The sequence below is a fragment of the Capricornis sumatraensis genome, chromosome 11 (genome assembly GCF_032405125.1).
Source record: "Capricornis sumatraensis isolate serow.1 chromosome 11, serow.2, whole genome shotgun sequence".
Classification (NCBI taxonomy): domain Eukaryota; kingdom Metazoa; phylum Chordata; class Mammalia; order Artiodactyla; family Bovidae; genus Capricornis; species Capricornis sumatraensis.
Window position 1 is genome coordinate 40,231,023 of NC_091079.1, and position 22,704 is coordinate 40,253,726.

The following is a 22,704-nucleotide window of genomic DNA, read 5'->3' on the forward strand; positions in this document are numbered from 1 at the left end:
TTCAAAAGCATCAGTTCTTTGGTGCTCAGCTTTCTTTATGGTCCAACTCTCACATCTATACATGAATACTGAAAAAACAGTATCTTTGACTAGATGAACCTTGTTGGCAAAGTAATGCCTCCTTTTAAAATAACACTGTCTAGCTTTTGTCATAAGCTTTGTCATGGCTTTTCTTCCAAGGAGCAAGCATCTTTTTACTTTTTTATGGGAATTTTACCAAAAAGATTTTGGTGAATTCAGATTTTACCAAATTTTAATGGGAATTTTACCAAAAGGAAACCTGAAACCAAGAAGCACTTGAAAAGACACAAAACCTCTCTAATAAGTGACAAAGCCCAACAGCACTTGAGTGTCGGATGTAGGTGAGGATACAGAATAGCTAGAACATTGAAACACTGCTGGAAGGGACACAAGTGCACAATTCTGCACCTGCTGGGAAAGGTGGACATCGTCACGGCCTCTGGGCAGTGGTTCCTGCTCCTGGCTGGGTGCTTGCGGACTCTGGCGCACACAGCCGCAGGCATGCTGAGTGGTCTGGGGGACCACCTGTCCATCAGCAGTAGGATGAACAGGTAATCAAGCTATGACCTAGCATCACTACGGACAACAGGGACCAGGCTCAGAGAGACAATGTGCAGTAAAAAGTGAGTGCACAGGAATCCATAGGGTGCACTCACATCGCTTAGAGATACAAGTGTGTATAAAACCACAGCGGAAAGCCAGATGCCTGCCCTTACATGTGCATTCAATCAGTCCTTAGACTTCACATGCACCTTATAAATATCCCTCATCTCTACTCAAATAGTTTATAAAAATTAACTTCTAAGAACCCCACAGCCTTCAGACGTGGCAGCAGTCAAAAGGCAATGAGATGTCCAGACACAGGCACCTCTATGCTGTAATTCAGCATACATCCGCAGGAACTGAGCTTCTTCTCTAAACCTGAAAAGGGAAAAAGAAAATGCAGGCCACTGACATTGATGCTTAATTATATGCCAAGTGTTTATTTAAAATAATTTTCCAAGTTTTCCTGTAATTTAACAGCTTTTGCTTCACTTTTATCCTCTTAAACAGCTAGAAACCGATGCTTACATTTTCTGTATTTTAACTACAAATGCTATTTTAATAACATCATTATTAATACTAGAACCAAGATATATCAACCAACAAGCAGCACAGATTTAAATGACCTTCCTGGTAGTTACAGTGTGGCTGGCAGTTTTGGGACTTTATCAGATGCTGGACACTATTCACGCCATCTCCAACCAGTGGTCTCAGGGAAGTGTTGCTCCCCTCTTCAGGCCTACCTCCTCTCTGCAAAATAAATAAAGCTTATCCTGCTGTAAAACCCCATGAATGCACTGCTCATCACCTTCAATTACTTCATCTTTATTTGCAACCTCTCCACTTATAAAGCATAATTATTCACACTCAAATATAACATGATTCATTAAAAAATAAACACCCAAAATATCCTCAATCATTCTAATATATTTCCATTAATAGATAAAGGGCTTTCACTTAAAATTTCATTTTTTATGTCTACTTCTTCAATAGTAAAGTCGCAACTGTAAAACAAATGCATTTAAAAACACAAAAGATACATTTCAATGACCAAAAATTGGCAATGATTATGAAAATCTATGGTACATTTTGCCAAGGCCAAAAGAATGAAAGCTGATATGAAAAAGTCAATCTCCAAATAGATCCTTAACAAAAACTTCCCTCGTGAATAGTAAAATCATTTAAGAAAAGGTTATCTTTACATATGTGGAAACTTGTTTCAAAAACAACAAAGCTGGGGTGAGGGTACAAGATAAAAATATGTGGGCACCAGGAACTCAAGATTCATCTCCTAAAACACGTTTGTTTCAAAATAAAATGACCATTTCTGATATAACTGTATGAAACAACTGTTTTTCATTGATAGAAATAAGATGGGCATGCATCAGTAACTATAGCTTAGTAGTCCTCTAAGAAACCCTGTGGAGACACTATACCCCCAACCTCCTAGCCCCCAGCTCAGACGCTGGTATAAAACCAGCAGCTTCCGTGAAATCATCTTTGACGTTACTAAAGGGATCCTGGGATAATTCATGCTCAGAATACTTGGAACACTTGTTTTTACATGTGTAGAGTTTTCAGAACTGAGGTGTTTTTGGAACCGTCCATGTGTGAACCTCTGCAGAACATCATAGTCCTTCAACTGCACTGTGACTGCATTTCCTCAAGCATGTCTGATCAACAGTTCTAACAGTGATGCTGGTGGCAGTAAGTGACACTCTCAAATTCTTCCTTCTAAAAATGTGTATAATCCATCAGAACACTAAATAGTAAATAGGCTACACTGTTTACTTTCCTAAGCAAGGAATGACTCTTCAGGCCCTAGTAAGCTAAGAATGGCCTTTACTACCTGTTTTACCACTGACATTCAAATAATGAATAAAGTATGTGATATTAAGCGAAAAATGAAAACCACTGTTATTTCACCACAAGAAACAACCACAAAATAAAAACATGGGAAGAAGTTAAATGAGCCCAATGCAGGTCCCAAGATTAAACTATGATTCCGGATTTTCAAAGCAAAAGGCATCTACACATCATTTCTGTCAACGCTCCCGACACCACAGAGATGAGTTTCAGACCAGGGCAGGCTGTCCTGCCCTACGTGTCCAGGGCAAGCCTGCAATCAACCAGAATCTCCCTCTGCTAAAGTGCACCTGTGGCCAGCCTGCTCGGGCCTGACTCATCCACAAGCCATCGACAGTCACACAGAACTACGCCTCCTGAACCAAATACTCTATACAGTGGATGACAAGGAAAACAGTCCTAAATATACCACTACCTTCTAAAACTTCAGAGTAACACAGCCTCACCATGTTTAAATACTGAAAATGTCAAGGGTCCATACAAACTAAGAGCTGTATTAAGCATGTACGTTTTGCTCTGATATTCACTTGATGAGTTCTTAAAATCTTGATGAGAGAAGCAGACGCTTTCCCCATGTCTTTTGGCAACAGATTCAAAAGCGAGAGTAGCGGTGCTGTTGAATTCCATGAAACGTGGGTTTTTAAAGCTAAATTATTCAGTATCTGCATTGTTATTGCACTCATACATTGCCCGGAGTAGGTCTACAGCAACTTGGCAGTGGGGACTGCAACGCAAGTAGGGGGTCTGCAAAGTGTCTGCCTTCCTTGCTAGACAGAGTTCCCAGGCAGGAACTGTACATGACTGCAGTTCAAATCCAATCACACGCGCTTCATGATTGTGTCTCCCTGAGGGAAGTTAAGTCAAGCCCTCACCACTAACTAGTTCTGTCAGGAACCAAACGGGGATCTGCAGACCCAGTCCTGACTACGGCTGAGTTCCACTCCTGAAGCTGCTCTGAGTTAAAACAGCAATTTTTCAGATTTTAAAGAAAAATATATTTTATAAAAGGGATTCTTTTTAATCACTGAATACATCATTTTTATTACTAAGACAGAAACAAGTTATACCTTTTTCCACTATAAATTCACTCTGATAAAAGAAAGAATTCTCTTTTAACTCCTAACAAATGCTACATTTTCAAGACGCAAGGAATTATCAGTAGGCATCCTTTCTTCTTGCTCTAAGCTATTTCTCCCTGAAGTATGTCAAGTAGGCTTTTAGAGACTCTGGCAGGGGCAGCTTCATGATCTTCTCCCGCAGCAGGTTTTGGGGTGGCTCCTCCGGCTTCAAGGCTTCGCCCGGCTCCTTCTCCTCCTCCTCTTTGTCTTCCTCCATCTTCTCGTCCTCCTCACTGTCGAGAGGCTGGGGGATGAGTTGGTTGCCCACAAAGACGTAAGTGTTAATCCTCTGCTTGACCCGCTTCCTCTTCCTTTTGGGCGGAGCCCTCTGAGGAATCCCCTTGGCCTGCATCTCATCGTTTATGAAATTCCTAAGTGTGCGTCGGATGTAAATGCGAGCCAAGTCCTGCAGGTTCCTGACAGCACAGGGGGCTAAAAACATATGGAAAACATAAAAAGTGAAACATTACATACTGTTCACTTCTCAGTGAACATCAGAAGACAGAGACATGTAAAAACTTTGACTTTCATCAAATAAAGACTCAGGGAAGAGCACTGACTATGTGCAGATCACTCCAGCACCAAGTCCAGCTGACGGGGTGGCAAAGGGGTCATGGACACAGACAGCTCAGGCACGTGCATAAACCCTCTTGGGAAGGACAGGTAACTCACAGCAAGTGGAGCACAGAGAACTGAATAGTCAGGGGACTGAGGGGCAGGGGCAGGGCTGGCAACAGAAATGAGGGTGTCATCAGCCCACCATAACCTGCTGTCAGCCCCATGACCTGCTAAGACCAGGGGGCAGACAGGGGAGGCGAACAAGGAGGGGTCGCTGCAGGAGGTGGGGTGGAGAATCACCCAGGAAAGAGCTTCCGAAGTTACAAAGATGCCAAGGAACACCTCTGTCTTCTCGGTGGCTCTGCTCCCGACTCCCCTGCACTCCGGGTGCTGTTTCGACACCTGCACTGTCTGCCTCTCCTGCCAACACTGCCTGCTGTCCCAGGGACCCACCACACCGATGCCCTGTCACAGCAGCCCAAGTTCAGAAGAACCCAAGGGCCCCAGAGTGGAAAAGGACTCAGACCTGCTTCAGCCACTTCTAACACTCGCAAGTCCTAAAATAGCTTCCACACGAGCTTCATTTAGATGTTCTGATAATACAGAAGCTTTCAGACAATTCTCAGCCCTAATTATTCAAAAATAGTGTTTTTTGTACGTTTAGCCTCTTGGTTCCTAGTCATGAGAAGATCCAGTGGACCAGACAATACTAGTCTTGACTGCTATTGAATTGTACTGTGAACTGAAGCTCTCAGGCCACAACTACAGGGAAGGTTCTCTCTAACACACCCACACGTCAGCTCTGTTTATCTCCCACAAGGTTACTTACGGAGGCCCACAGAGTCTGGCTTGCCGTTGTCATTCTTACTTGGCTGCACAAGAGGAGCAAATGACACAGCAAGGATGTTTTTACTTTCCCAAGTGTTCTGTCCAGTTCGCATAATTTGTGTTAACTATTTAAGAGGGTGAAAGAAAAAAACAGAATGGCTCAATCAGGGAAGTGTGACCACCTTACACTCACAAGTTTGTTTTAACAGAAAAATACCAGAGATTACTCTATAATCACTTGTATTTGAATGCACCCAATTACCTTCATTTAAATATTTACCATAAACTAATACAGGAGGAATCGCAAGTACTGGTTTCACAACATATTCCATGTACACAAATGGCTTTGCAGGTTATATTAATATGGGGGTCTGATGTCATCAAGGGGTGTTATTCTAACACATACCTGCCACTGGCTCCCAAAACACACGTCTCACACAGTTGTGTAGTTAAAGTGTTATATCAGTAAAAACACATTTTGATTACTGAACCAATGAGTCAACTTCACAATCTTCCAGGGTGGTAATAAAATACAGATTCTAATCCCAACTTCATATTTCATGAGTAAATGTAATTAGGCACAAAGGGATTAGAGCTTTCCCACTCAGCAGACACCCATCAGCATGGCTTGATCAGGACAAATCAGTATCCTCAATTTATATTATAAAAGTCAACCCATTACTATATTTTACATTAGCATAATGTATATAAGAAATATTCAATAAAATACCAATGGGAAACCATATTTTAGATCTTTAAAAATATATCTTTAAAGGAAAACAGGAAGAAGATGATTAATCTGGGAGTCTCAACTCTGGAAGCATTCAAGTTAATGTGTTTCCAAGAACGTATGTTAATGAGTGCTTTATATTCTCTCTTTTTAATAACTGACAGTGTGATGAAGTCCTCCGACCTGCAATTCACATGCTTTGAAAGTAGAGAACTCTCACTGATGCCAAGATGACCACACTAGGTCCCAATCATCTGGGACAGTCCAGCTCCCACTTACAAACCACAGGGTGTTGTAAACATCTCAGACTTAGGTTAGTATGAACATAAAAGAAATTTTTTGAAACGTATATTCATAAATTTTTAAAGTAAAAGATCCACCCATTTTCTGAATAGATTATTATTTCACACGTTTATTATACCTAATAATTCCAAATCAAAGGCAGGCAAGTAGGTGAAAAATAGTTTCAAATGAGTCTATGTAGTGCTAAAAGAAGATCTAAAAATTTACTGGTCTCTGAAATGGAGTTAAGTAGTTACAACCACTCCCTCAGCTAAAAGAGGCCACCACATTCCACAGTGAGGACACGGGTGGGTTGGGTGTGTGTGTGGAGGGGCAGCGTGGCCAACAACACACGGGCAGAGCTCAGCTTGGCTCTTTTTTCCCTAGGTAAGGGGCCTTTTCCACACCTGCTCTGGTTAAGAGCTGTGAGTCCATTTCAGTGCTTTCCTATAGATACCGGTGTGGCGAGTACGTCTTCCCTAACAATCACAGTGCGCCTTTCGCTGGTGCATCAGCCCCCATCCTACACTGAGCGTGTCTCCCGCGCCATCGAGCAGGACGGTGGCCGCTACCTGGTCCTCTATGGGCATGACCAGAATGCCCCCGACTTTCAGCAGAATCTTCATGTAGTTTTCATGGTCCTTCTGGACCCCAGCTCCACAGTAGATTCGATCATACTGGTGACTGTCCGATGCTATCTGCAGGCAATTACCCACCACAAATGCAGGCTCACAGAACTCAAATCTGTATGGAGAAATAAAAAGTATTTTAATTCATTTAAACAAAAGATGAGCCCTAAAAAATTAACATAATCCAACTCTTTGAAAGTGAAGTTTTACCAAAATTAATTATAAGGATAAAATATCATAAAATTTGAATCTGAATTATGTATATTTATGAAATCTAACAGTGATCAAATATATTGTTTTATTATCAATGGCACAGTGTACATTTTTCCAAAACATCAACCCATTTTTTCCCCCACACGGAAACCTTACTTAAGGCTCAGAAGGTGAATCACAACACTGTTGTGACTGACAAACTGAAACAGTCTCTAACATACATAGTTAAAACCCCAATGCACTAATAAAACATGTACAGTAATTTTAAGAAATTAATTCATGAAAATACCCTCTCAATTTTAAGTTGATTGAAATTAACATGACCACACAGCAAAGTCAGGTTATCATCTGAGGACAAAATAATTTGCATTAAAAGGCTCAGCATGCAGTGAAAAATGTCTCTGAAATCATTTTTATTTTGTAAAATGTATCCTGCCCTTTGGTAATTAACAGACTTATTACCAGGGATTCCCTGGTGGCTCAGACGGTAAAGAATCTGCCTGCAATCCAGGAGACCTGGCTTCCATCCCTGGGTTGGGACGATCCCCTGGAGGAGGGCATGGCAACCCACTCCAATATTCCTGCCTGGAGAATCCTATGGACAGAGGAGCCTGGCGGGCTGCAGTCCATGGGGTTGCAAAGAGTCGGACATGACTGAGCAACCAAGCACAGGACAGACTTTTTACACAATATGTTTCCATTAAATTCACTAAATATACAGACACCCCGTGGTCACTGATATTTAAAGAAGTTTCCCAGGATGATGCCCAGTCCTCGCTTCCTGTTCCAGGGTGGAGAGTGGGAAACAGTGCAGAGCCGGCCCTCTCCTCTTGACACCCACAGGGCGGGTGGTCCTAACCCTGGCTCCTTCTACTATGCCTGCCCAGTGCCCCCACTTTCTGGGCGTCTGCCACCCCCACCACCACCCTGTGCCCAGCTGCTCAAGACAGGTTCCCACCTCTCAGAGGCCACACAGGGCCCTTCTTGGCTCTGCCCCCATCCCAGAAACACTGCTGTAGCCATGGGTGGAATTACAGGCCTCCCATCGTTTAGAGGAAATACTACAAGGTCTGTGCTGTTCCTATGACTGCATGGCCCCTCCCTCTCTGCTGCTTAAACGCCCAGCATCCCTTCAAGATACAGTTCAAATACGAGCTACACTACACAAAGCACTCTTACCCAGCTCTTCAGGAAGATCTCAGTCTCTCTACTTGCGTAACACTCATGAAAGTATACACTTACGTATGTAAGGGACAGCATTTAATTTCTCTCTTATACTCAAGACTATTGGACAACCTAGGATTGTCTAAAATACAGCCAAAACAATCCCTGGGCCTTTCAATAACTAGATATTGTGGATCACATGGTTTAATCATCTCAAAGTTACAGTAATCATTCTTTGAAAAGAAAAAAGCCTCGTATTTTCAACCTGAAAACCCTATTATAAAAATTCACTTTAAATAATTTTACAATAATTTAAGCCACTCTTAAAATTTTCTAGATGAACGTGAGCAAGGAATTTAAGTAAAATTATTTTGTATTATTAAACCTCTTTTATCATTTAGTCTGTTAAATCAACTTAAAAATATGCTTATAGTTTAAAAGCTTCCTACAGCTTACAGAACGATTATCTACAAAAACACTATTACAAGTAAACAATTTAGAGTAAAACTGCTTCTGAAATTAGTGATATTTTTATACACTCTCATCCCAGCAAAATGAACTAGAAAGAAGTGAGTGCCTGATTCTAAAATCAAATGTGACTCTGGTCAAGTGGCCTGACACTAGCAATTAGCACAATTCACTCCAAACACTATTTGTGAAGCCCCAGTTGTGTGTAAAGACTGGATATACAGTGGGAGGCACTCATGCCTAATGCAATGAGAGACAACAATCTCACCAATTAAAGATGAACTTAGGAGGATGATAAATGCTCTAAAGGAACACCACTCCATAAGTATGGCTGAGGATGGATGCAAGGGAACTGACAGGCCTGGGGAGCCAGAGTAAGGCTCACCAAGAACAGTGAGCTGGGATCTGAAAGGTCAGACAGGGCAATCAACCCCACTAGCCACCAGCCTTGTGCAGACAGGAGCCCTGAAATGTGGCTGGTGGAAAATGAGATGCACGGAAAGGATAAAAATCATATGAGATCTCAGTATCTCAAATATTTAGCATGTAAAATATCTCAAGATCTCATTTAAATATGTGTGTGTGTGTGTGTGTGTGTGTGTGTGTGTGTGTGTATTTCAACAGCCACATAAACTGAAAGCACTAAGCAACTGCCCTTCTACTTTATCAACTGTGAATAGAAGCTTCAAATACTTTCCTGAGCACAATCTTTCCTCTGGGACATTCCCCTGCTTTCCCTGATTATCTCTTTGAACATGTCTTCTGAACTTTAATTATATCTCCGTCACCTTTTACAGTCCTCAAGAAATATTTATTAAGTGAAAAACCTAAGAAATGTAATTGACTTGTCATCTTTCCCACCTACCAACTTTGAACATGAACTCAAACTTGACAAATATGCTAATCACAAGAATCGCAGGACTAGAGATTTATCCAGAAACAGTTACAGAAAAAAACATGTGCCTGTGGCACCCTCTAAATCAACATGATGGTTCTTGCTTTATTAAATTGGAAGCTATAAATAGCTGTAGTTTCATGTTACAAAACACATGATTTTTCCCACAAAGTACCAAAAAAACAAAACTTAAACAGTAAAAAAGCCAAAACAAAACCGTGCCTTTAATAAACCAACTGTCGCCTAACTTAAAAGTGCTTTTTAGTGGCCTCTCTGAAGATCTTAAATAAGCCACCCTTGTTTATTCTAGGAAACAAAGGCTTTTCCCCTACAAGGCAGATCTGAGCCAAGTATACTATCTTATATTCCATTTAGGAAGTGTTACAAAGAATCATTAAAGAGAAAAGTTAGACCTTTACATTTACAAATGATTTCTACTAATGCAAATGGAACATACACTTCTAACATGTATATGGGGTCTTCGAAAGTGTGAAGACCCTTTCATTTAGTATACCAAATTTATTTCCTTTACCAGCACACTCAAATTTGAAAGTTTAATTGAATTGAGGCAAGGTTCCAAAAGGAGTAGTAGGACTAGATTATTTCTAGATACAAAAAAGTAAAGTTTCAAGGACATAATCAGGGAGAAAGGTGTGGTACTTTAAAATATAAACACTAAAACACAATGACTTAATAGTTACAAGAAACAGCCTAGCAGAGACAATGTTTCATCTGGGGACTGTTTATTACATCCACAGCTGTGGCTTCACCTTCTCCACCAGTAATACCCAAGTCCTTCATGATAGTAAAGGAAACAAAACAACGCTCAAACTGCTTATACTTACAACATTATTTTCTAATACATACATGGATTAAAGATGATCCTTTCTAAAAGGACTTGGAGATGAGTGTTAGCATTTCTGACTAGGTAGAGATGGGGATCTTACTTAGACACTTTATATTCTGACATTGAAATCATGGCTTGTTTTTATAACAATTTCATGTAAAAAAATTCATACAAATTCTACTGCTAACAATATTTTTCCAAAAGTCTATGATTAGAATTCTTCAGGCAAATGTTTACGGATATGCTCATATATGTATAAAGAATAACTGACTGATGTGAGGCAAGAATGACAGCTACCAGGTGGTCAGAGTAAATTACAATTGCTGTTAGTGTTTCCAGCATAAAGAGGAAAATAAAAGTTTCTTCCTTTTAGCTTTAACTAGATTCTGAAAGCTGCACCTTCTCTAAGTCTCCACAAACCTCTGTAAGCAAAGGACATATTTTATACCATAAACACAATTCTGTATAATCCAGAAGTCTGCACTAATGAACCAACCAGAGGTTTTCACTATTTGAGATTTGCACATAAAATCTAGGTTTGAAAACAGTGAAGAGAAAATCTAAATCCCACTTTTCACATCAACTATGGAACCCAAGAAAGGAAAATAAAACAACAAAAATTTTTTTTTAATGGCAAGAGGCCTACGAAAAGGATATTTTCTATGGTTCTAATTTTAATCCTAAAAGTATCGATCTTGTGTTCTCTCCTAGTTTTCATACTTTATTTAGGGCAGCTCATTAAAATTTTTTGTCTGTTAGTAACATGAAAAGTAGCAATCATTTTTATTCTTTGAAGAAATTTTCCAAAACAAAATTTCCCAGGTACAGATGTCTTACACTCCTGAATTCCACCAAGTTATACTTCCTAACCATGTAAATTATCTGTATACAAAAAAAAAAGAAGTAGTTCTGAACTGTAATAACTACAAATTCAATCATTTTAGACTTATAATCATTTATTGATTTAAACCTGAAAACCTAATGGCTTTTTAGACTTACATAGAAAGGGGAGAGTATCTGACATACCCTTACTAAAACAAAACATACAAACAGTATTTGTGGGAAAACCGAGAGCACAGGTATCTTGGTTTACAACATGAGCGCTTGGCCAAAAGGGTGCCGACTCCATCACTTACCTCGGCAGGGGTCTCCTTTACAGGTGCACGCTGGGTTATCTTCATCTCCAGATGCACAGACGTTCCATTCACAGCAGGGACCTTGCCAACGTGCCCACATAATTCTCTGATAAGCTGCTAGGAGATCAGGGTGACCTAGCCTTGCCCTGCAGCTTCCCTCTTAGACGGGTATTCTAGGTCTAGGAGCTGACTGAGAGTAGAAAAAACAACATTCCCCTTCAATACACTGTTGAAATCGGGGCTGAAAATTTGCACACCTAGATTATCACGTGCCACAGGATGCTGTCATCAACATTTTAGACTATTGTTCCAGCACAATAAAGGATTTCAGGGACACAGGAAAGACTCCTATAGTGTTCTCATACCTCACCCAAAACAACCTGCCAAATGAATCACAGACACTTCTTTTTCTTAAAGTACTTTGTCAGAATGTGCATTTTGAACTGTGACAGCTATGACAACTTCGTTAAAACAAGACAAACTTCACAACCTTCCACTGGGAAGAAAACCCAGGAAAATAATCATCTCTTCTTTTCCAAATACAGTTATACCATTCAAAAACTCTTATAACCAAGAATTAAACTATTGAATTTTACAAAATTTAAAAAACAAAGACTTTACCTGTATAAGAGATTTCCCTTCCAACTGCACCAAACTCACCTCAGAATAATTTAAACATTATTCAAAGTGTTAAGAGTAAATACACAGATTTTTCACTGAACAGAGCTTTAGGAAACGCCATAGGACCAAAAACAATCTCTAAACATTTTATAGGAAGTGTGACCAGTACATGATATGAAAGTGAGCCCTCATATTTCAACAATAATTTCTTATAAAATAACTTGGGCTACAAACTTTTATTTCTGTCAGTGTTTTATTCTTGGAATAGTTTCTTCTTTTCCTGTGTCAGAAGCCATCAAACCTTCCTTCATGCCATTTCTAACTGATGGTAAAATACATAAGTGATAGCTTAGAGGACTATTTTTAAGCATTTCTCTGTCCCACCATCTGAATGTCTGTCATGTTTAAAAACTGTGTTTAAAACCTATATCTCTCATAAAACTACCATCTGAACATGACTGATATACCCAAACGTTCAACTATCGTAGAAAGAGTTCAAAATCATGTTGACTGTGTATCTAATAGTAAAATTTCTTCAAGCATGCCACAATTCTCTTCAAGATGGAGTGGGACTGCTCCAGTGAGAAAGGGGCCAGAGCACACTGTCAGTTCATTTCCTCCAATCCAATATCAATCATATGGAAAAGGAACCTATAATCAAGAATAAAATTAGGGTACTACACCCAGCCACGCATCCATTAAGTCTTCTAAAACGTAAGTGACTACACTAACCCTGAATTTAATTTAGAATTTATACCTTGACTACACCCGAAGAAGGCACGGCCTCTACAGCTCATCTCTGACCCCCAGACATCCACCCTAGAGACAAGTCTCATTAATGAACAGGGCAGGTGGCTCTGTGATAAAAAGGTTATCATGCATTAACCAGGCTAAGAGCACTCCCGAAATTCTTATCTAGAAAAAAAAAAAAAATGATGGAAATAAAGGTGCCGCTTCAACCTCTGTTATCTGGGGCAAAGCTGCTAGACTGTAATTCATTGGCAATCTTACTGCTGGGAAGAACATTAGAATGTATCAGTTTTTATATCATTATAGCTAAGTCAGACTAACCAACAAGACAAGCCTGGCTGAAGTCATGGCCTGTCTGATCCTGTCCTCCCATCTAGGAAGCATGGACACCAACACTGCCTCTAGGACTGTGGGTACAGCTCAGGATAGTGCAGACGACACACATTAGCTGCTATCATTTTCATCATTTCATTACAGTCTTCAGTACTCCCACTGTGACTCATTTATACAACAAACTACAGGAAACAATGGTCCTCCATGCAAACAGAATGAAAATCTTCAATAAAGCAGACAACGCTGCACTCATGTGGCTTCTGTCAGGACAGCATTTCCAAAACAAGGTACAGTGTCCTTGGAGGGGAGAGGAGACAGGACCTACTGTCTCACAGGAAACAGCTCACCCCAAAGCATGCCCTCCAAGGAGTCAGGTCGGCTGCATGCACATGTACACATATTACACAAACACACACATGTAGTTGTGAATAAATGCTATGCCAATTATCAACTCACGAAGCACTTACAGGGTATAATCCAGGCTCCTTTTATCTGACCTCCTCTTCCAAGTAAACACAGCTGGAGAGACTGTTTCGCTTATGGTACATGCACAAAAGTGATTCAGATGATCTGGCCTTCCTCCATGAAAGCCAGATACCCAAGGGACGTTAAACCTGGGGCTGGAAGACTTGTTTACAACAGAACGGGCTAAAGGAAGGACGTCCTGGAGAACGCGTGTGAAGAGCAGAACAGGTCCGCACACCGCGGCCAACAGGCTGCACGCAGCCTGCACTTGCTCTGGCAATGATGTGGACAGAACCCCCCGCCCACACCTGCTCGGGGCGTCTGAGGAAGGCTGTGTCCTGCCACAAAGACCACCTAGCCCAAGAAGCCAGAAATGTTTACTATCTGCTCCTCAAACGCTCGCCAGTGTTTCAGAGAACCTGTGAAATCAAGCGTCAGTTCATGAGGGAAGGTCAGTGAGTCTGGCAACACCGGAGGCAGAGCACAGGCAGCAGCCACATGGAGAACCTGCCTCCTCTCTCGCTTTGGAGCACAGTGAGCTCACAGGAGCCTCACCAAATCTTCAGATTTGCTGATATAGAACTGAGACACAGAAACAAAGTTTACAAGTATTAACACTGTATTAAGGATAATTTTTTCTGCAAGAAGAAATAGTACCTTTAAGACTCAGGAACCAAGGCTCCTTTATAAAGCATACACAAAAACATACACCTGCATTTTTTTTTTAATCTATATCTTACATTAAACATTCTAATGTTGAGCAGTTTATTGACTCTATTCTCGCCTACTACATTTGGCAGTTTATTATGATCTCCAATAGATACACATAAGAAAACTTCAAAGATACAGTTTAAATCATAAGTGATATACTTTTGAAAAAGGAACTGGTACGATCCAAACCAAGAGGATAAATAAGACTGGATAAATATTAGGTTTTAGCTTTCTATTGTCTTCCTGTTACACACAATCAAGGTGGCCTGGTCCTAAGTACTAAGGGATACATAAATAGCAATTTTGTTTCCTGAGTTACTTTATATTTTATTAATTAAAACAAGTATTTTGATGACCTGTAAACAACTAAATATATAGTAAAACTGCTTAGGAATAGAATTTTTAAAGTCACTTTGCATGGCAAGTTTTTTAAATTTAAAAACTGAAAGTAAATAGAAATATTCTCCACAAACACCAAGAAAAATCGCAAAGAAATCATCAAAACATAAAGACAGGAAGAAAATTGCTACATCTTTATCATTTCTATCACCAAAATCAAATGATAAATGACCCCAAAAGGAGTCCATTAAATGACCCATCAGCTTTGACTACTTAACTTCCAACCAAGTCATGACTTTATGCAAAACGAAGCATTTGCCAGTACCTGCTACCTCTGTAAGCAAGATACCTTTATAATCTGAAGTACAGAACTACTATTTCAGAAGCTACCTGAAAACCAAAATAGGTAACATTTCCAGGACTGTTTTTTTAAGAATAGTCTGTTAACAGAAGAATCTGTTTTAAAAATAAGTTGTAACATTTCAGAAACAACCATACTATAAAGTTTGATTATTTTAACTAAAATAATAAGACCATTAAAAATTATGAAGAAACATTTAGATCAGTCATATCACCATATTTGAGATGATTCACCATTTTAAGAATAACAAACCTGTATAACACAGTCTAACACCACCACTCAAGAAATACAAGCGAAGGACATTTGGTATCTCACGATTACACGAAAACAATTTTAGAGAATTTTTTTTAAACTTGAGACACTTAAATACATATAGCCTTCAAACTTAACTATGTTCTAGATTATTCAATATTTAAATTACATCGACACAGAAAGCAAGTGCTCTGGGACAACCCAGAGGGATAGGTGGGGAGGAAAGAGAGAGGGGGATTCAGGATTGGGGGGACATATGTATACCTGTGGCCGATTCATGATGTATGGCAAAAACCATCAGGATATTATAAAGTAATTACTCTCCAATTGAAATAAACTAATTTAAAACAAAAGACAGACTTTAAAGAATGACATATTTTACTGTTTGCCAGGACTATGCCCTTGTCAGCAAGACTTGTCTCCATAGATACTGTAGAGGTGCTTCCATGATTCAAAGTTCTTCCTTAAGCTTGTTCTGCCTGATTAATGACCCAAAAGGGAATTATCTGTGCCTTTATGTGTTAATACCTGAAATGTATTATTATCTAATATATTAAGATAAACCTTAAACATATGCTTTTACTAATATTCCTTTCATATTTTCTAAGTTTAATTGTATTCAAATGGTCTTCTGTGTAAAATTAAGTTTCAACATCAAAACAAACACTTACAATAGAAATTCAATAAATTCCACAAAATTCCACAGTTCTAATAAACAATATAAAAATATCCATGCCCACATTTTAAGCACTTACCATACCACTAATTATAAGATAGACAGAAATGATGAAGACACAAAGGGTACTACAATTGAATCTCAATTTCTTACAAAATAACTTGGACTAAAATCTATTTTATTTCTGCCAAACAGTATGTTTTTCTTGGAAATGGAAACAGAATATGAACCAACATGGTAAGCACTTGAAAAATGATTCAAAAATGTGAATTAAAGGTTAACTATTTATTAAGACAGAATAAGATAAAAGGACCGTGTTCAGCAAACTGGTGCAGAAGATTCCAGTGACCTGCTCAATGGACTGATTATGGAACAAACCCAAAGCCCAGCATGTGCAGTCTCCTGGCTCGCGGGTCTCAGGTCTGGACACCCTCCCACACACTCCAGCCCCCGCTCGGTACTGAGCACTGAAGCTGCAGCACAGGCTTCTGTTCCTCAGCCCACCAAGTGCCACTGCCAGGGGGTGGGAGGCAGAGGAGGGAGGCGAATGGGGGAGACATGCCAGGAGATGCCTGAACTCAGAAGACAACCTTCAGCTCAGACCCCTGCCCACTCATAGATCTCTCACCCCTACAACCACGGCCGTGGCCAGATCAGAGCCAAGTGAGGGAGGCTCACACCCAACAAGCTGGGCTGGAACTCTAGACCGGAACTCTGGACCAAAGCTCTGTCATGTAAAGGGACTAAGTTCTAAGCTCAATTCTCATCCTTTGTTAGCCTTTCTCTCTTTGAAAATATGACCAGCTGAGAGAGAAATGCCATCTAAATTTTTCAGTTTCACAGTACTACCCACATTACTATCACTGCTTGCTGAACAGTTAGGGACATGGCACACCAAACAGACTTCCCTGCAAGGACCAATGCCTGTGCAGTGTTTTCCCCAAGGGAAAGTAGTTCAGAACAATGGTTTTATAAACAGATTTCTCAAAACACAGCTCTCACAGGATATAGTGAAATATTTCTATGATAATTTCAGTTAGCTATATTATTAAGTAACTTTATGTTTTTAAGAAAAAGTCCTCCATATGCTAAGAGGTATCACTCGTATTTAATTACTATCCCCAAAGGTATAAACGCAATTGCCAAAGATTCTATGGCCAGGAACATCTTTACCTTCGATCTTCAGAAAAGGTACCTGTGTGACGTTTAATGAATGGAACAATAACCTCCTAATAAAGTGACAATAGCATATAATTAAAACATAAAAGTTATTTACTTGTAATCTACTATATGTTTACACAGAGTAAGAATTACAACAGTTTTCTAACTTACTTTCCTCTTGCATTTTATACTGTGTTGATTTTTGCTGCACTCAAGCCAGGATCAATAAACTAACAGTAGTGAGGAACACACAAGTCACCCGTACCTACGTATCAAGTGCTTTCAAAGCAAAACCATAGATATGAATACTTACTTATCAAAGCTATCACTATTTTTGATGAAGCTCTCCAGTTTTTCCTTGGCATATTCCACCACATCTGAATGAAGTTCAATCCCATGATTTATTCCAAAAGGACCTGCAATTGTAGCAGCAGCATTTATAAACAGTATTAAGAATGCCTTTACAGAGCTCTTTTAATTTCTGTTCATTTATCTTTCACAGGAGCATTTAAAGAGAACTCAAAATGTATCTGCTAGCCACAGATTTATAAAGCTATATGGAAATCTATTTACATTGCTTTAAAAAAGTAAGTCATAAAGAGTTCTCTCAGGAGTGTAGTTTATCTGTCAGAACACTGCCCAAGAAATAATCACATTTCTATATGAAGTTTAAGTCATTTGCCATTGTTTTCCCTTTCGCAATCAAAATTTACCATTATTTATCACTTGTTAAAAAGCTTTGTTAACTCTGAAATGTCTCAATGGGCTGACACAGGTGTGCACCCCATTGCCCAGTGAGTACTAAATTCTTCCAGGGCTGAGACCACACCCTGTCCCTGGAGCTCCCAGTGTCCAGAGGAGCGTGGTCACTGGGCAAAGCTGATTGACACTCCTGTTCCAATGCACTTCTCACTTCTTACTTGGTATTTCTTCCTGCACACAGCCAAGGATGGGTGACCATCCAGGAATGAGGATCAGGGGGCAGTCCCAGGATGCCTCCTTCCCCAACCCTGGTCCTGGCCGAGAACATGACCACCTGGATTCGTATTTCCTAAGGCGATTGTGCCTCCTGCCTGCCCTGCGACCCCCTGACAGTGACACTCTATCTCACCTAGTCACCTTGCTCATCCCAGACTTCTGACACTGAGCCAATCGGGTTTGTCACTCTACATTTTTTTCCCCAAAATTTTAGTTATATTTTTATCTTACTTTGTAACTGGTCTCCCAGAAAAAAATGTGTGTGTTGTTGGGGGGAGGTTGGTGCATGGGTGTTATTTTTTGGTTATCTGGTACATATCTTTGGAACTACCTGAATGTGCCCCTACTGAATGCTATTAAAAACACAACATATATGGGAGTGCTACGGACCTCGAAGAACTTTAAAATAACCACGAAATCACATTCATATTCAAATAAACATTTCTGAATGTACAGGAAGGGTATGAAAATACCAGCTTGTAATCTAGGAATTACCTAATGACAAAAATTAAACCAAAATGTTCGGAAACCATCTTCAAGTCGAAAGCAGATAAACCTACTGTATTTCTATTGATTTGCTTTAAAAAAAAAACTGATGCTACTTAAAAAATGTATTTAGATGAAAAAAGTAAAAAGGTACTTGATCCATCATACCACATAAGAGCATTAAATTCCTTTGCAATGCTTTTATACTTTTTAAAAGTTATTCTGATCAATGTAATCTTAAATGATTCACTTCTCAGTTTTTGTTTCATCAAACCATTAGCTTTTATCTGCAAATTAGAGTATCCATTCAATATTATTTAAGATCTCTTATAATTCCTTATTATTAACAAAGACAAATAGACAAAAATTAGAATTTTTTTTTTAAAAAATAAATGAAAATGGCAAAAACATTAAACAGAGAAGTACATACAGTGACGTCACTTTTTAATTTAGTATTCAATCTTGAGTAGTGTGAAAACTTGGACTTCGTTAAGGCAACAAAAAAGGCTAAGAAACCCTGAACAAAGTTTTGTTTTGTTGTCGTTCGGTCACTCAGTCATGTCCGACTCTTTGCGACCCATGGACTATAGCAGACCAGGCTTCCGTGTCCTTCACCATCTCCCAGAGTTTGCTCAAATTCATGTCCATTGAGACAATGATGAATAATGAATAAAGTTTTCCTCATTTAAAAACCTCAAATTACACAATTACTTAATATTATAAACATAGTAAGGAAAATATTGCTCTAGGAAATCTAATTTTTCTTTTACCCTTTTAAAGTAATCCACTGAATGTAAAACATTAAGAGACTTTTATATTTTCATTAACTATTAAGAATCTAGTTGTATGGATGAGAGATCACTAAAAGGTCAATATTTCTGGGGTTGAAGTTTCCAATAGAACTGAATGAATAAGCACTGTAAGAAAGGTGTCAAGTAAAGAATGCAGAAATCTAGGCTGCTATTCAGTATTTCAAACTGCTTTACTAGCAGAGGGAATCAACCTGAGTGCTCTGGATCAAAAGGGACTACATACGCTGTCACTTAAAACAGCTCTGGTCTCATTTTCCTTTTCTTGCTTTCTGCTCATATAATATCTAAGTGCAAAGTGGCAACTTTTAGAAAAAAGGCTTAAAGTCTGCTAAGAAAATTTAAGACTTTTTCACATCACCTTGACACAAAATAAAGACAACTTCATTAACATACAATGGATTTGACAGATAAATGTACATACTATCATTAATTCTGATACAAACACCACTGATGATTTAATGGATGGACTTAATTTTAAAATAACATGGAGATATATCTTTATTATCACTAATAAATTAAACAGTAATTAATATACTGAAAAGAATGCACTAATAGAAGGCAGAACTTATATGGCAATGTCACCAACATCTCATTTATTTAGAATGTGATATACAAGTAGAACACATCAAGGATATGATAGAAGTGTATGTGATGCTTTTTATTACAGTTCAATTGACACCTGTATTAAACAGAACAGAAAAATAGAACACAGAAAACTGAAAAATATGCAGCTGCTTCCAAAGAAGGGGACAAAGAGGTCTGGGTGGAAAGAGGCATTTCCACCATTACACCCTGTTGTCTAAAGTGTGTCAACACAGGCATGCACAACTTTTTCAACCAAAAAGTGATGTGCTACTCAGAGATTTTTTTAAGTACACGATTTTCAAAGAAATGGATAAATAATACAAAATAATTCTAACAGAAAGGTATAAGCTATCACTGGAGAAAATGAAAAAGGCATGCAAAAGCAAAGCCTAAGACTTCCTAACATCATCTAACAGGTACAGCATGCATCTGACTGCACTGAGCAGATTCCAACATTATTCTGTGTGTGCCAATGGGAAGAGATCTTTTTAGAAATAAGAGAAGTTTAATTTCTGTCATACAATTTTTTTTAACTTTAAAAACCTTGTCATACAATTGAAAAAAAAAAATCAAAGTACTAACAGTGGACCACTATCTTTAATAGGTAAGTACTGAAAGAGAAACTTACACAGAAGTCAACATTTATTAAGACAAATAGTTATTAGAAAAACCTAGATACCCTATATTAGAAATTATTTTTAAGGCTGGCAAAAGTTCATTTACTAAGAGCAGTAACAAATACAATAAAATGTCAATATAATAAGCTCTAGAGAATGTTTTTCTTTTGTGGTACTTGAATTAGCTTATTTATCACCTTCCAGTTAGTCAATAATCAGAACTTATACATAAAGGTCACCGATTATGTCTGGGTATCAGGTGCCTATCAACACCTCCATTTCTCATCTATATATCCCTTACTCCACTCCTCTCTGAAGTACCAGAAAGGTGACAGAGTGTGGCACGCAGGCGGAAGGCTGCCCCTGGCAGGCGCGGGAACCTGAGAGCTGCCTGAGCCGAGGACACCCATGCCCTCCGTCCTTTGTGGAGAGCTAATCTGTGGAACAGCCTTAGCAAGACCACTTCACAGCACACGGCACGTGACTAGAGGAGCCCTAAAGATGCACTTACTCAGTCACTGGTGGGGGGTGGAGGGGGCTGGGGGGTGCAGGGGGAGACGCAGTGGATTCAAGGCCGTGCCTCAGTTTCCAACTCTGGCTCCTACAGCTGCAGTCAGACCAGTCACATTTCCCGTGAGGTCCTTCCTACTGTGTGAAATGGGTCTGTGGGAAATCACCTAAATGATGTCAGAGTCTTTCATACCATAAAATACAAGACAACTACAAATCACCAGAAATTCAAGCATGCTCTCTCTGCAAATACACAACTGGTTAATCATAGCACCAAAACCGCACCCTGTTTATAAGTGGTTCTCTACCCTGACTGCACGTTAGAATAACCTGGGAATTTTTAAATTAAATGTAAAAGTAGATTAAATTTATTCTAATTTAAACTGTGAACAGGGGCAGAGAGGCCCTCAGGGAGAGGCCCAGGTACTGCAGGTGACCCTAATGGGAGGTTTTGCTGATCACACTACCCACATTCTCCTCATTACTGCAGTGCCCAACCTAAATGTGTGTTTAAATCTCTTTGGACTATCAGATCTGTGCTCTCTTGGGTAAAATGACATAAGAGAGATCATCACCACAAAAAAAAAAAAAGAGAGAGATAACCACCACAAATAAAAGCATCAGGATAAAACTAAGCATTTACCACAAGAGGGAGTAGGTGAACCAGTTATCGGTTTCTAGGAAACCAGTGTAAAGTTTCTCAGCAAGAATTAAAACATAGTCATCCTTCAGTATATGGGAGTCGGGGGAGTATGGGGCGGGGCAGACTCTGGGACCAGACCCTGAAAATACCAAAATCTATGGACTGTGGACACACAAGTCCCTTGTATAAATGGGAGTAGTATTTGCATATATGACCTGCACATCTGTACATCCTCCCCTAACCGTCTCAACTACTCAATACCAAATACAATGTAAACGTGAATGCTATGCATATAGTTGTAAATACAATGTAAATGCTATGTATACAGTTGCCAGCATGTGATAAATTCAAGTTTTGCATGGCAGATGAATCCTCAAACCCTGGATACAGAAGGTCAACTATATAGGGGAAAAACACCCTTAAATAAACTGCAATGATACTTCGTTACTAATTCCAGGTATCTTCGGGAAGATTCAGGAGTAATTTATAAGGATTCCGAGACAGTAGTAACAGGTGGAGAGGAGACATGAGCAGGTCTCTTTCTGAGAACAGCCTGCCAATGTAGCGCAAAGAGACAAAGCAGTACAAAGGGGGATAAAGGAATGGGGAGGAAAATGAATCAGCCAAAGATTAAGGAACCAATATACAAATTAAGAGAAACTTACTAAGGTACACCTATTTTCCTATGGTTTCTCCATTTGATTATATGATGCTAAAAAAGCATATTAACAAAAGCACTGTCAAACATTTACTCAATCTTGCCACGTTAAAGCTTCAAATTCTTTGGCTAGCAGGGCACACCTAAGACTAGAAACCTGCTTGCTAGGTTTGGCAAAGGCCTTGTGAGGCAAGTTTTGTAATTAAAGAGGAAGTTCTAGTCCCGTGGGCTTCCCTCAGCTTATGGATAGAAGTGCTGGTTCCCCAGGTGGCTCAGCAGTAAAGAATCCACCTGCCACTGCAGGGTCGGGATCCTGGGTCGATCCCTGGGTCAGGAAGATCACCTGGAGGAGAAAATAGCAACCCTTTCCAATATTCTTTCCTGGGAAATACCATGGACAGAGGAGCCTGGCGGGCTACAGTCCTTGGGATCACACAAGAGTTGGACA

General features: G+C 39.4%; 1 protein-coding gene across 1 annotated transcript in view; it reads right to left on the reverse strand.

Annotated features, from left to right (window-relative positions):
- Positions 1-1,009: 1,009 nt before the first annotated feature.
- Positions 1,010-22,704, reverse strand: part of PCMTD1 (protein-L-isoaspartate (D-aspartate) O-methyltransferase domain containing 1) — a 47,858-nt gene continuing 26,163 nt past the window's right edge. Inside the window, exons 4-7 of the mRNA XM_068984061.1 lie at positions 17,281-17,383; positions 6,519-6,690; positions 4,936-5,059; positions 1,010-3,980 (exon numbers count right to left, since the gene is read on the reverse strand). Coding sequence (XP_068840162.1) covers positions 3,616-3,980; positions 4,936-5,059; positions 6,519-6,690; positions 17,281-17,383 — 764 coding nt within the window. The 3' untranslated portion in view covers positions 1,010-3,615. The remainder of the gene's footprint in view (positions 3,981-4,935; positions 5,060-6,518; positions 6,691-17,280; positions 17,384-22,704) is intronic.